The sequence below is a fragment of the Lepisosteus platostomus genome, chromosome 19, assembly GCF_059453375.1.
Source record: "Lepisosteus platostomus isolate fLepPlt1 chromosome 19, fLepPlt1.hap1, whole genome shotgun sequence".
NCBI classification, from domain to species: domain Eukaryota; kingdom Metazoa; phylum Chordata; class Actinopteri; order Semionotiformes; family Lepisosteidae; genus Lepisosteus; species Lepisosteus platostomus.
In genome coordinates, this window is record NC_142629.1 from 1,176,944 (window position 1) to 1,190,034 (window position 13,091).

Here is a 13,091-nt window from a genome sequence, read left to right on the forward strand (position 1 = left end):
TAACCTTGAATCCATGTTGCCGAGCTTGAAGGAATTATCTTAGAGTGGAGAACAGAGACCAAGTCAACAGCTAATAGCAAACATGACATCACTTCTAACAATGGTGGGGTCAGCACTACAAAAGCTGAACCTTAAGCAGTTATTATCATTATAAGATCTGGCATAGCACCCCATCACAGAGGACTGTATCTTTCACAGACAGGACTTGAATCGTTACAAGATACCTGTGGTTACCAAATTCAAAGATGTTTTTTTGTTAAATTCCCCATTTGACACAAACTGCTTCTCATATCGCCAAGCAGCCCACTTGAAGAAGACAGGCTCTGCGAGACTGGCATTTTTCCCCGTAAGATGCACGTTTAATACCGTTTACCTTCCTGAAACCGAGATTAATCCTCATCTCCCTTCCATTTCATTTCACACAGATCAGCAAAAAAAAAAATCGCAGAAATCAACACATCAGCTTATCACCTTTAGATTAACCACACCCACTGTTTGCCTACAGAGAAAGAAGGAGAGGCAGTCAGATCCAACGGGGTAAAGTTCACAAGAATGAGGTCACACCTACAAAGTACAGAAGCTCGCTCAGAGGGCCAGAGGATTTGAAGTTTTTGGTTTGCAACCACAGTAGTTCATGGTCAGCCCATGAGGTGTTTTGTTTAGATAGGGGGCTCCCACCGTTTCCATCCTCAGAGCTGGAATCCAGGAGGTGTTCCAAGGTCTCAATTTATAAACCTAAGAAATGTGTTAATGGGATCAATCCCAGGTTGAACCAGACTGATTTTTCCCATGTGTCACGGACTTAAGTCGCATCTAGACCCTGATGTCCGGAGTTGCAAACCTTGGTTTTACAGAGGCTGATGAGATTACAGCAGCTGAAGCCTCTGTCCACCTAGAAGAACCCTTATCCCCCGCACATCAGGACACACAGGACGTTTGTAAGTAAATAAGAGACACACAAAACCAAAACAAATATGACAAGACGAAACAGGGAAAAAAAAGTTTATGACGATTCAGAATGTCCCAAATAAACAGCCTGCACTTATGAAATCTACATTTTTCAGAAACGCACAACTGAACATTTTCAGTGTTACACAACCATGATGTTAGTATTACTCCCCGAAATTCCCTCGTCTCTGGGTCCCGGTCCCCTCGCTCCCCCTGCACTGGGAAAAACCATGGTGGAGGGAGGGAGGGAGGGAGGAACAAAAGAAGACTGGAAAAAAGGATTTCCCATAAAATCTTTATTGGGGATGATATCACAGGGTTTAAACATCATGCAACAGCTCAGTTAAAAAAAAAGAAATGAAAATTAAAAAAAACTACAGGAATGACTTGAATGAGAAGGAGCCAAATGCTGCTGAGTCTAAGGAAATAAAAATAACTACTGATAACAAAACCACGATATTCCCCTATACAGCACAACAATGCCCAGAGCGTCACACTTCTCTAAGATAAAAAAAAATAGGAGTTCAACAACTTGCACATCAAGTAGGCAAAACCTAAGGGCATTGCTGTAATTTTTCCACTTCCATGAAAGCATGTTCAGCTAATTACTGCAACGGTGTTTTTACAGACTGAAAACGTACTGATGCCGGGGGCCAAATTCTGCGGTCAGAGCCAGCGTTCCGGGACACAAAGGGTTAATGCTTTCTGCCGCACACTGCCCAGCCTTCCTCAGGGGACGCACGGCTGGAGCAAGGGCCGCTCTCGACACGGGGGACGAGCAGAGGAGACCCCCCCACGCCACAACACACCACACGCACACCAGGGTCACTAAGCAATCTGCCTTAACTTGAAGGAGAAGAGGGAGTCGGCTTCTCCGTGCAATTCACCTGGCCGACAAATTAATCCACCATCACACCTGGACAGCCTGTCCTTTAACCCACCTAATCAAGCCACCTTCGGCATCTTCCACTCGAGTGCGTTCGCCGTGTTTCTAAATGAAAGCGGCCCCTCGGGGACAGACCCCGGAGGCAGCAGCCGAGACGCACCTGCGGTCACTCATGCAGCTGGAAATCGAGGAGGTCAACGAGGGGGGGGACATGGTCGACGTTTGTCATCACGTGCTTCCGAGACAGCGGGCAAACCGGCCCTTGAAACCAAGCGAGTTCAATCTCCGTCGGCGTGATGATCTTAAGCCTCAGGGGCCGTTGCCCGCGGCGCCGAGGAAAATGAAAGAGTGGGCCGATCGCAGGCGAACCTGGAACGCCATCCCCGCGGCGAGAACCGCGGGGCTTCAACGCCAAAGGAACGCCGTGGCAGCATCGGGACAGCACAGCTCCCGACATCCCCACCTCACGAGACACTACAGGTGGAAAAAGTGTTCCAGACTTTCAGGGGGGCATCTACACAACACCACCTTGCAGAAGTGTCTCCAGGCACCAACATGCTGTACAGACCAGGCCTCAACTCCTTCATATTCCGGCACGAGACCTGGGCGACGCTCGTCTGTACCCCCGACCGAACCGGGTGCTCTTACATATTCAAACATAGGTAGGATACGATGATGAACTGAATGAAGCTATCTACAGCATGATATCTTTGTATAGCAGTAAGGCAATTTACTTAGAATGCTGCGTTTCGGTAGAGCCGTCGTTTCAGGGTAGGTGACCTCTCTCTTCGATTGATGGGTGGGGGGCTCCCAGACCCACAGGAGAAGGAGGGGTCTGAAGGAACCTGCTCCCCTTTTTAATACCGCTTCGCGCAACACTGACCTGGGGGATCCACAGAGGGAGAGCAGAAGGGTGAAAGCAGCAGAGGGAGAGTGGTCAGAGCTCTAGGAACTCACCAGTGGTAAAAAAAAACAAAAAAAAAACAGAGGTCAAGTAGGGCTCTTCGAGCCCAGAGCTGGCGGGGCTAGAGAGGGGACTTGGGCTGCACCTGAACAGAAACAACAGGTCGCCATTTCACACGAGAAGTAAAACTGAAGTAAAAATGCGGATCGTGAAAAATGCCTGGCGCATCAGGTTCGTTTCCATCAGTGGCCATCAGGCACTCCAGGGAGAATCGCCCCAGGGCGGGGAGAGCCCCCACACTGGTCAGCAAGCCAGAGGGACACTGCCTGCCACCCGTCACGCCTCTGAGCGAGGGGACACCACAGGCACAGCTGTCCAAGTGCAGGGTGCAAGGAAAGGTCTGGTCCCCAATAAACCCCCCCCCAGAGGCAAGAACAGAAAAATTGGGAGAAGTGTTTTTTTGAAGCCAAGAGACAAATACCTCACCCAGCCCGTTCCCAAACTACATTCGCTGAGAAGTCCGAGAACCGCGCACCGGGTGCGATTCATCTCAAGCGGCAAGGACCAGTCGAAATCACGGCCGCCCTCTCGCGCAGCTACAGCGCATCGACGCCAAAAGGGGCACGACGCTGGATCGAACCGCAAAAGTCACATCCAGCAACGCAGCAGAAAGAACTCGCTGTGCAGATCCCACATTGCGGAGTTAAGACTGCAGTGGAAGAAACGGCAAAGACTGGAGCTTCCGAGCCGAGAGTAGCACCAATCAAAAAAACAGTACACTACCGCAGAGGCCGAAACCGAAAACCGAATGCGCGTGTGTGGAGGGGAAAGTGGTCGGGGTTACTACCCATCAGAGAGGGTACAAAATTCTAAAACCGATGCGGAAATCTGCTCCCTTGGGAAACCCATCCGCAGAACTTCCGTTCCGAGTTTGGAGCTGGAAGCTTTGGAAACCTGCATTCATAGAGCCCACCGGACCCTCCAAGCCCAGACCCGTCTCTCTCCTTGGATCCCAGGGAGCAGGAGGGGCTTCCTTCGTCGCTCGGAAAAGAGGGGGAAAAAAAAGAGGATTCAAAGAGAAAACTGTTGCAGCTTTATCTGGGGGCCAGCTGGGTCAAGCCACCTACCCCTCAGTGTACATCAGTATGACTTGTTTGTGAACACTACGGGGAAATACGCGTTTCAAAGAGAAGCCGTTCAGTACTGGTCATTTACAAATAAATAGCACAGGAAGGGGGGCGACTGGAGAACTGAAACTATTCTTCCACCAATTAGGAAACAAATCTGCACTTTATTCTGATCCAAACCGATTTTAAGATATTTATCATGAGGTCGTTAAGAATGTCCTCTCGACTATTTCATTTAATTTTTCCCATTGAAATGCGTTTCGATCAGGAAGAGTACATTACATATGTAGAAAACATTTTTTTTTTCCTTTATACATAGTAATAAAAAAGGTAAGGCAAGATGCGTAAAACAGAAATCCGAAGGCTGTGAAGACCAGGGAAGGGAGGAGGAGGGGGGGGGGGAGGGGGGCGTGTCTCCATCTTGTTCTGGAGCTGTTGACGGGAAAACTCGAGATACAAAAAACAGTAGTGTTTCCCTTTCGCTCTCTGTCTCAGGCATCTTACGCTAGCTTGTGGCAAAGATGGCTTCTGCCCCTGCGATACGGCGGACAGACGCGGCTGTTGGTCTTTGGCAATTAGGCCGGCAGGCTCAGCTTCTTCCCTTTCAGCACTAGGGGAGGGGAAACAAAGACACGGTTACTTCAACACTGTCACTGGCGCAGACGAGTCCGGGCTGGAGCACGACCCTGCTGACATCCGGCTCGCTTGGGTTTTAGCCCCAACAGGTCTATCTCCTCAGCCACACTCTGAAGTTTCATACCCGCGGGGCTTCGCATGCGGGAAAACTACAGCGCAGGAGCTGGAACAGAATTTCCACAGCGTGCCTTCGGCGTCTACAGAGTGTGCAGTTTGCCCCTTAAACAGCACCTTAATATCTGATCACTTTTCAATCAGCAGCCCGCGCCACACTTTGTTTAAACACGGCCCATCCAACACCTGTGTGGGACACTAACATTCACATGGAAGGACTTTGGGCTTGGTGGTAAAGGTCTGGTATTGCAACATGTCCGAGATTGTAAGAAAACCCTCCGACTCCACAGAACAGGAGATAAGCCTGCCGGGGCCATGAAACCCCCACTCACCCTTTGTGACGTAAAGGTAGAAGAAGTCGCAGTAGAGGATGGTCTGCACCACGCCGGCCACGATGGCGATCATGTCGAAGAAGCCCTCGAAGTAGAAGCGCCAGATCCAGTTGATGAGGTAGAGGGCGCGGTACAGGCCCAGGAAGAACAGGTAGTGCGTGGTGATGGTCTCGGCCTCGCCCGTCTTGCTGATCATGAAGAGCTGCGGCAGGATGGCCACCGACTCCAGGTAGATGGAGAAGGTCCACAGGATCTGCGGGGGGGGGCAGTGACGGTTAGGAGCCAGGGGAGACCAGGCCTGGGCAAGTACGCAAAGAGGACACGTCCGAGGGCCAGACAAAGCGTCGGCGTTCGTGCCCCAACTCGAAAAGGCAAACGCGACAAAACGGGAGAGCAGCATGGGCTTTTCAGAAGGCCGGGTTTAGGGACACTGCAGGAAGAGACATTAAGACTGCCTGAAATGAAGAGAAACCTGCCCCCCCCCCGGAGGTCACATCAGGGCAGCTGACCGAGCTGCAACCCCGAGCCGAGCCGCCGGCGATGCTCAACCCAGTGTAGCCCTGCCAGGCCTCTGAAAAACCCCCACAGGGGGCACGCTTGGAGATCACCTTCACTTTCTTATTATGCTGTGTTAAAAAAGGTCATGGTGAATTCCACACTGGAGCCACAGCAGCTCACCTGGCTCATCCGGAGTGCCAAGAGGACACCAGCCCAGCTCCCTGCCCCCTCAGGGGTCCAACAGCAGCATCAGCAGCAGGCACTCGAACCCCCTAAGGGCCGACCAGGCTCGGTGCGGCCGCCCCCACACGCCCACGGCGGAACGCCGACTGACCAGCGGAGCACAAGGCTGCTCGAACACAACCTCGCAGCACCGGCCGCCCCCCTCGGCTCACCTCCAGGGGAGAGAAGTCGTGGTTGACCAGGAAGGACAGCCCCCCCACCGGCACCACCAGGAACTCCACCCGGAAGGTGTCGTGGTTCCCATCATAGGTGGCCTTGAACTTGACGTAGATCAGGTAGACCGTGGCGTACGCACAGCCGATGTAGATGACCTGAAAGGCAGGCAGACAGACAGACAGAGGGCCATCAGCCGGGTTTGCAACAGGTTACTGCCATGCGGTCCTCCATACTGGACTTCAAAATCAGCCCGGCCAGCCGCACGGAGAGGAAGCGCACCAGCCACACCAAGGTATCGTCTATCTGCTTTAAACACACTCACCACACATCACCAGGGGACCCCAATCCTGGTGGCTTTCAGATCAGCCGAACTTCATTACATACTTGAACCCTTAACTGGATCAACAAGTTGCCCGACAAGACGCTTGCACATCTCTTTATCACCAAAAGCGGAATTTAACTTTTTTATTTTTACTTATGAAATGAAATAGTTAAAAGGTGGACTCCAGCACGTTTAAGAGCCGAAAACCAGTCCCCTACTGTGTATTCAATCAAGGGTCCAGCTGAGTGACAGAGCCCAGCTGGAACACCACCAGGACTGGGAGCCCCTGCCGCAGACAAGCTGGACCACTGTGCATCTTCACTGATGGCCGCTACTACACAGGGCTTGCAAATCAAGGCCCCTGCTTCTGCAAAGTGCCTGCGACGGGGTCCCAGAGGAAGCGGCCAGGGTGCAGGGCCGAGGGCCGGCTGGCTGGCGCTGCAGCTCGAGGCGGGAGGCAGCGGATGGCGATGAGCGCTCACCTTCATGCTGGTGTTGTAGAGGGAGATGAAGGACGTAAAGAGATCCAGATACCGAGTGGTGAAAACCAGTGCGAAGAGGATCTGACTCTTCCCCGATATGCCTGCAGGAGAGAGGGAACACAATCGATTACGGCCACTGTCTCCCCTCCTGCGTCGGGAGGTTAGATGCACAGAGGTGGAAGGAAACTGTGCCACACAAACCTCCAACGGAGCTCATCATCGGAACAACTCGACACCTGTTTAGAACGACGCCTACAGCTGGTCACAAGGCATCTGAAGACTCGAGATTAACAAACAGAGGTGTGCTTTTGTGGACAGAGTGGACTGGACTGGTCCTACCACAGACATGGTTAAATGAAGGATTTACATCTTCAGACTCCCAGGCCACAATGTGCCCATGTGTGCTGACGCAGTCATCTGAACACTTCTGTTCGTGAAAATGTTGCCGAGTGCATCAATGACCCAAAGAAAACCTGCAGATCACAGAGACCTAAAAGGAAATTTACCTTCGGCTTCCCCACAGAAAAACAACTGAATTTTGCTTGCAAGGGTTCTGTTCACCAAACCATTAGGGGCAATATACCGGGGAAAATCACTAAAGCGATGCTGGGCTAAGCTTTGAGGGTACAACTGGCTAGCCTGTGATCTGACAGAGAGATGACGCTCACAGGAGTGAGATGCACAGCAGTTCCTCTAGAGCAGACTACAGCAGGAGTCAGCCAATCAATCGCGAAGCCGAGGAGACAGCCGGCTCCTACTCTCACTGAATCCTTACAGGTTTCAGAGACTGCAGGCTCTTGCGCGGACGAAGCAGAAAAGCAATCAGTTTCAAAATGTTTAAACCCCACGTCTCTCTATGCAAACATACTCAAATCAAGGCAAATAGGCTGAAAACAAAAACTTACCTCTTAGTGCTGATGTAGGCTGGCAAAAACTGAACAGAACGCAAGTTCGCATGAAATTTCACAGGGAAGTGGATGAGATACTGGATGAAAACACTTTCAGAAAACAAAAAACAGGCCTGGGTCTCAGCCCTGTACAGAGTGATCCCTGTGTGCTCCCTAACCACCTGGAAATTAGGAGTCAGTAGAAATCACAGCAGCCAAAACCGTAGAAAATCGAAGCATGCGATCCAGAGACAAAAAGGGGGCCCTGCAGCAGCTGGAGTAGTTTTTACACACTGTCCTCCCCGGTCAAGGTCCGTCCTGGGCTACCCTTCCTCTAAACAGGCGACACAACAGCGCCCACAAACTGAAGCCCCAAAACCCGACAGGGGCACCACGCTAAGGGTCTGCACACTCGACTGGTCCCGGGCGCTGTGTCCCCAGAGTGAAACAGGGGGAGCAGCCCCAACAGCACTGCCCCTGTTCAGGACCCTATCTTCCCTGGCCGCTCCGCTCCCTTCCAGAGACAGGCAGACAGGTGGCAACATGTCCCCGGACGAGACAGGACTCTTCCCCCTGGGGTACACGGCAGCACAGGGACTCCCAGACTCTCCGCCTCCCCTCCGGACAGCCCGTCAGCGAGGCGGGGAGAGAGAAGCCTCTCTCTCGGAAGCCGGACGGGAAGAAACACTGCAGCGGAGGGCTGGAATCCGAAGGTTACGAGCAGCAGCACGGAGACTCTCCTCTCCACAAACGGAGCAGGTTAGAGAGACAAGATCGAAAACTGCTGGAGTTTGGGGAACGACCAGCACAACAGCACAGCAGGTTACAGCATCCCCATCGCGCAGATCCTCCTTTCACTTGCAAAGGCGCAGCACGGTAAGGTGAAACCCCTGACGAGCACCCTGGCTCATCTCCACACTCGAAGGCGTGGTGGCGCTCACTTGTGGAGTTCCTAAGGACTCCAACTGCACACTAAACAATACAAAATATTCACAAACCTCAGCTCTGAGCATTAAAAACCCCGTTATTTTCAAAGCAGGCGTTTGGCAAACGCACATGAGGAGTGCCTTCCTGACTGCGGACATGAGGATCAGGGTTCTCCGCGAAGGAATGACGACAAGCCCCTCACACGTCTCACAGCCACGTGGAACTCGGATAACAGGACGACGTGTATCTCGCAGCAGAACTCGCACAACAGGGATGCACTTAGCACCAGCTGATGTTATCGTCTCTGTTTTTTAGGTTGCTAAACGCAAGCCGCCACCCCCCCCCCTCAAAAAAAAAAACCCGTCTACTCTACTTTCAGCAACTTGGGAATCATTCCAGATACTATACCCCACCACCACCACCACCAAAAAAAGACCAAACGTTTCAAAGCACTTCATTTCTCGCTATGGACTGCTAATGGGCAACCCGGGGATGGTTATCACCCCGACAAGTTTTACATAACTAGACTTTACACTACACGTCCCAGCCTCCCTCTCCTCTCAAGAGCTCAGGCTTTTTCCAGCGCGCTGCCACGTCAGACCCCAGGCCAGGCAATCGAGCGCCGAACTTGGCCCCACGACTTTAGGAAGGAGAATAAACTCCCAAAGCCTGAATTAAAGGCGTCCTCTCCCGCGGAGCCCACTTGGGGATTGCAAGATGGAGACCTCCTCCCCCTGCACTCGCCCGGCTCTTCCCGAGATGAGACTCCTGCCGACCGGAGTGAAGTCGGTGATCTGGAAGCTCATCTCCAGAAACTTTGGGTTTCAAGAAAGTTCGGGTATTTGGCATCTAGGGTCACGTATTCCCTCCCGACTTTGCAAAGACCATCTCTGGGCTACTGTCTACTGCCTGGCCAGGGCACATCTCCAGCGCATTCCTGTGGACGTACACGTTGCTGGTCGTGCAAAGAGACAACAACAAACGTGTCGCACCACCGCAGCGAGCGGAATGAATGAAGTCAGGGGAACTGGTGCGCTCTCTCCCTGCGGTACTGAAACTCAACGATCAGACACGTCTCAAAACACGTCCTGCCACTCTTCAACCGACTTCGCCACAGATCGGCTCTCAAGCTGCTGTTTACAGAGAGACTCACAACATGCCTGCACGCCCATTTAAAAAGAAAGAAAGAAAAAAGAGGGACGCTTCATTAAACGTTCAGACACACTAACTGGCGCTGAAGTTTTGCAAAACGTCAGAAGCACCACCGAATACGAGCAAAGCGAGTGGGATTAGCTCAGGCAGATCAGACCTGCTCCTTCAACAGCCCCAGACGACTGGGGGGGCTAAATCCCCAGTCTCACACCTGCGTTCCTGCAAAGGCGACTGTGCGAGTTTACTCGCCTGCGATCACGGAGTTACCATGCACACACACACACAAATAAAAAAGAAACTTAACCCTCCCCCCACCACCACCAAAAAAAAGAGATCATTCAGCGTGCACACACACGCACAAAAAAAAAATGAAACTCGGAAAAAACCCGATGGACTTCGGACCCCGAACCCGAAAACGCAAGACGGCCCGCGGTTCCGAGCACCTGCATGCGTCGGTGCGGGGCTGTAGGTGTACGCGGGCAGGAAAGAGGCACCCGGACCTACCGGCGCAAGACCTGGTTTTCCATATCTTGAGCAGCAGGATGATGATGGCGGCCAAGTGGGACAGGTCCCCGGTGAGCCTGAACACGTTCATGGCGGGTGGCGGTGTGGCGGACGCGGCGGCCGGCGCGGTCAGTCGGGAGCGGGAGCGGATGGGTGGGTGGGTGGGTGGAGGGCGTCTCTCAGCCTGTGCCGAAGCGCTTGTCAGAGCCCCGCTGCCTTCCCAGCGAGCCGGAGTGCGAGAAAAATGGCGAGCGAGGAGCGACGTGGCCTGGGGACGTGGCCAAAAATACGAACTCTCAAAGCAGGCTGGGACAGCGGCGGAAACCGCCAGCTCCGCCGAGCACGCCTGTTAAAGGGGAGGAGCGTGTGGGGGCTCCTCTCTTCATTCGTGCAGAAGATAGATAGATACTTTAATAATCCCGTGAGGGACAGTGCAGTGCAACAGCAGCTTAACACAGCCACAGTGTAACGAATGATACAATAATAATAACAATTTAATACAATACAATCAGTACAGTGAGGACTGCACTAAGAAGAGATGCTCACAGTCCAGAACACACAAAGAGCAAACCAGCACAGAACAGCACTCAAAAAAGTCATATTGCACAATATAAATATAAATATAAATGTATTGCACAGGTGCCTGGCGTATAAACAACAACAAACATTACCAGCAGGAGTACATTTAACATTTCAAGAGCAAAACATCGTCAGGGGTCCATAGTCCAAGATCAGTTCACATTCTGAAAAAAAAGAAAAGTTAAATACAAATGACGGCCGCTCCGCTTTCCTAGTTTTTTAAACATTTTGAAATAGTCTGTACATATTCCTTTACATCCGTTTTAAAATGCCCAAACATAGGATTCTTCCCAGACCGCTTGATGTTGTGTATATAATAACGTGCCATTATAATAATTACATTTATGATGAATGGTATTTTAGTGTTGTTTTCGATGGGGCTGAAACTTAACATAACATCGTTTTCTTCAAAACAAATATCAGTATTGGTCTCTTTTTTAAAAATATGTTTGCAGCTCAGTCCAGAAAGTTTTTACCATGGGACAGGTGAGTCTACTTTCCTGCTGCGACTTTCCTCTTTCTCACCCCCGAAGAGGGCTCCTGTGTCTCTTCAGCATGGAGAACACCGTGACGTGTTCTGGACAGTCCGGAGATTGAAAACCGATAAGAGATGACAACTGCGTGAAGTAGCACTGAAACCATTCAACATTTATTTTGTCCTGTTGTAAAAGAACCTTCCGGATTGATCTGCAAATTTATTTTAAAAAAGTATATTGATATTATTTTTTATGATATATCATATAGAAATAGACGTCATGTGAAACTTCAATCCCATTGGATAAATTACTAAAATATCTTGTGTAATTTGCTTAATTGTTATACTGGCACGTTATTATATACACAAAGTGAATATTTACTCTGTTCAAACTTTCATAATGTGAATTTGTATTGCAATACGTACCCCTGACGGTGTTATTGATATGCTATGTGTTCACTTGTTTGAATTGTATTTTCTCATGTTGTTGAAATAAAAACGTTTTTAAAAATGCTTCCAGGACTCTTTCACAATGAGAAGAGTTTGTTTTTCTAAACGTGCTCAGAAGTCCTTCTTGGTGACCCCACCCACGGACAAAGGCGAACTTCTCACCCCCAACCCCTGTGATCAATGCAATGGCCCGGAGTGCCCAGATCAACACTCCGCAGGACTGACGGCACTTCCTTTGATGCACAAGGTCGCGCGTTGATTTCAGTCCTGCTCTTTCACAGCAAAATGAAAGTTTGCATAGAAGACTTGCTTTGCCAATACATTGCATTGTTTCGAGAAAAGTTTTATGAACATCAACCCGTTAAAGTGATTGAGTGCAGTGATTATAGTTGACCTTATCGTATTTATAGTGCTAGAGTTATTTTGTATTTACTTTTACAAAATAACAACACAGAGGGGCTCTCATTCATAAGACACTCCAAACTGTCCCGTTTAAGCCTTTTTTTGTCGGCGCACACCACCAGACGGCCGCAGATATGCCTTTAAATTGTTGATGACGCAACCACACCATCACCACCCCTTCTGTCCAATCGCCACGTCCAGGGGCCGGCGTGGGGGCGGGGCCTGTGGCTGTGAGTCAGCTGAGCACACCCAATGCAACCGGATGTGTATCCTAAACCCGAGCAGCGCCTAGCAACATCTGTCAAGGATGTCGGAGCACCATGTCAAAAATTATTGCTTTATTAAGAATAAAGCAGTCCGTTTAACGGAAAGTACGAATCACATTAGAGACAGTGCGTCCGAAACACATAGAAAAATGTTCTATTTAAAGAGTTATTTCAATTACGTCTGTCCATCTTCTAAGCGTTTTATCCAATATTGTGTCTAAAAGTCATTTTTAAATTAATCTCTCCCTTGATGCATCTAGGGGCTGAATGTTTGGGGTTTGCTGAATAAAGGATGCATTTCCTCCAATGCATTCCGATACTGAAGCACAGAGCAAATGGTGCAAGTCGGAGATAAAACTAAAAACTCTACAAGCCTGATGGGAGCCCTAACACTGCAGGCAACACAGATACAGTAGGTTACAAGTGCTCTTTTAGTCTTTCCAGTGTTTGCAACATGGGCCATTCATGGCCCCAAGACCTTATTATTGTCAGTTTATTTGACCTACACTCCTATGTTAATTTGCACCCATTTATACAACTGGCATAATTCAGTGAAATACAGCAGTCCAGGGTGTATTACCTGTGTCTCAGCTGGAATTTGAACCCACAAGCTTCCAGTGACGTGTCCAGAGCCCCTAACTGCTGCTCCACACAGCGCCTCTGTTTCTCTCGAACCAGGACAAAGCAAGGTGCCGGTCTGACCTGCTTTCTGAAGGGCTTGTGGTTGAGTAAACAGGGCCAAAGTGGAATGAAAACTACTGTAAACTCAAACGAGTGAAAGAAAACCCCTTTAAGCTGCAC

At 50.4% G+C, this 13,091-nt stretch overlaps 1 protein-coding gene across 1 annotated transcript; it reads right to left on the reverse strand.

Annotated features, from left to right (window-relative positions):
* Positions 1–1,229: 1,229 nt before the first annotated feature.
* On the reverse strand, positions 1,230–10,428 carry kdelr2b (KDEL endoplasmic reticulum protein retention receptor 2b). Its single transcript, XM_088612812.1, has 5 exons — positions 10,119–10,428; positions 6,649–6,749; positions 5,841–5,999; positions 4,948–5,200; positions 1,230–4,475 (listed from the first exon to the last, which is right to left on the reverse strand). The coding sequence occupies exons 1-5, from the start codon at positions 10,207–10,209 to the stop codon at positions 4,441–4,443; spliced, it is 639 nt and encodes a 212-aa protein (XP_088468938.1). The 5' UTR covers positions 10,210–10,428; the 3' UTR covers positions 1,230–4,440.
* Between the last annotated feature and the right edge of the window lie 2,663 nt (positions 10,429–13,091).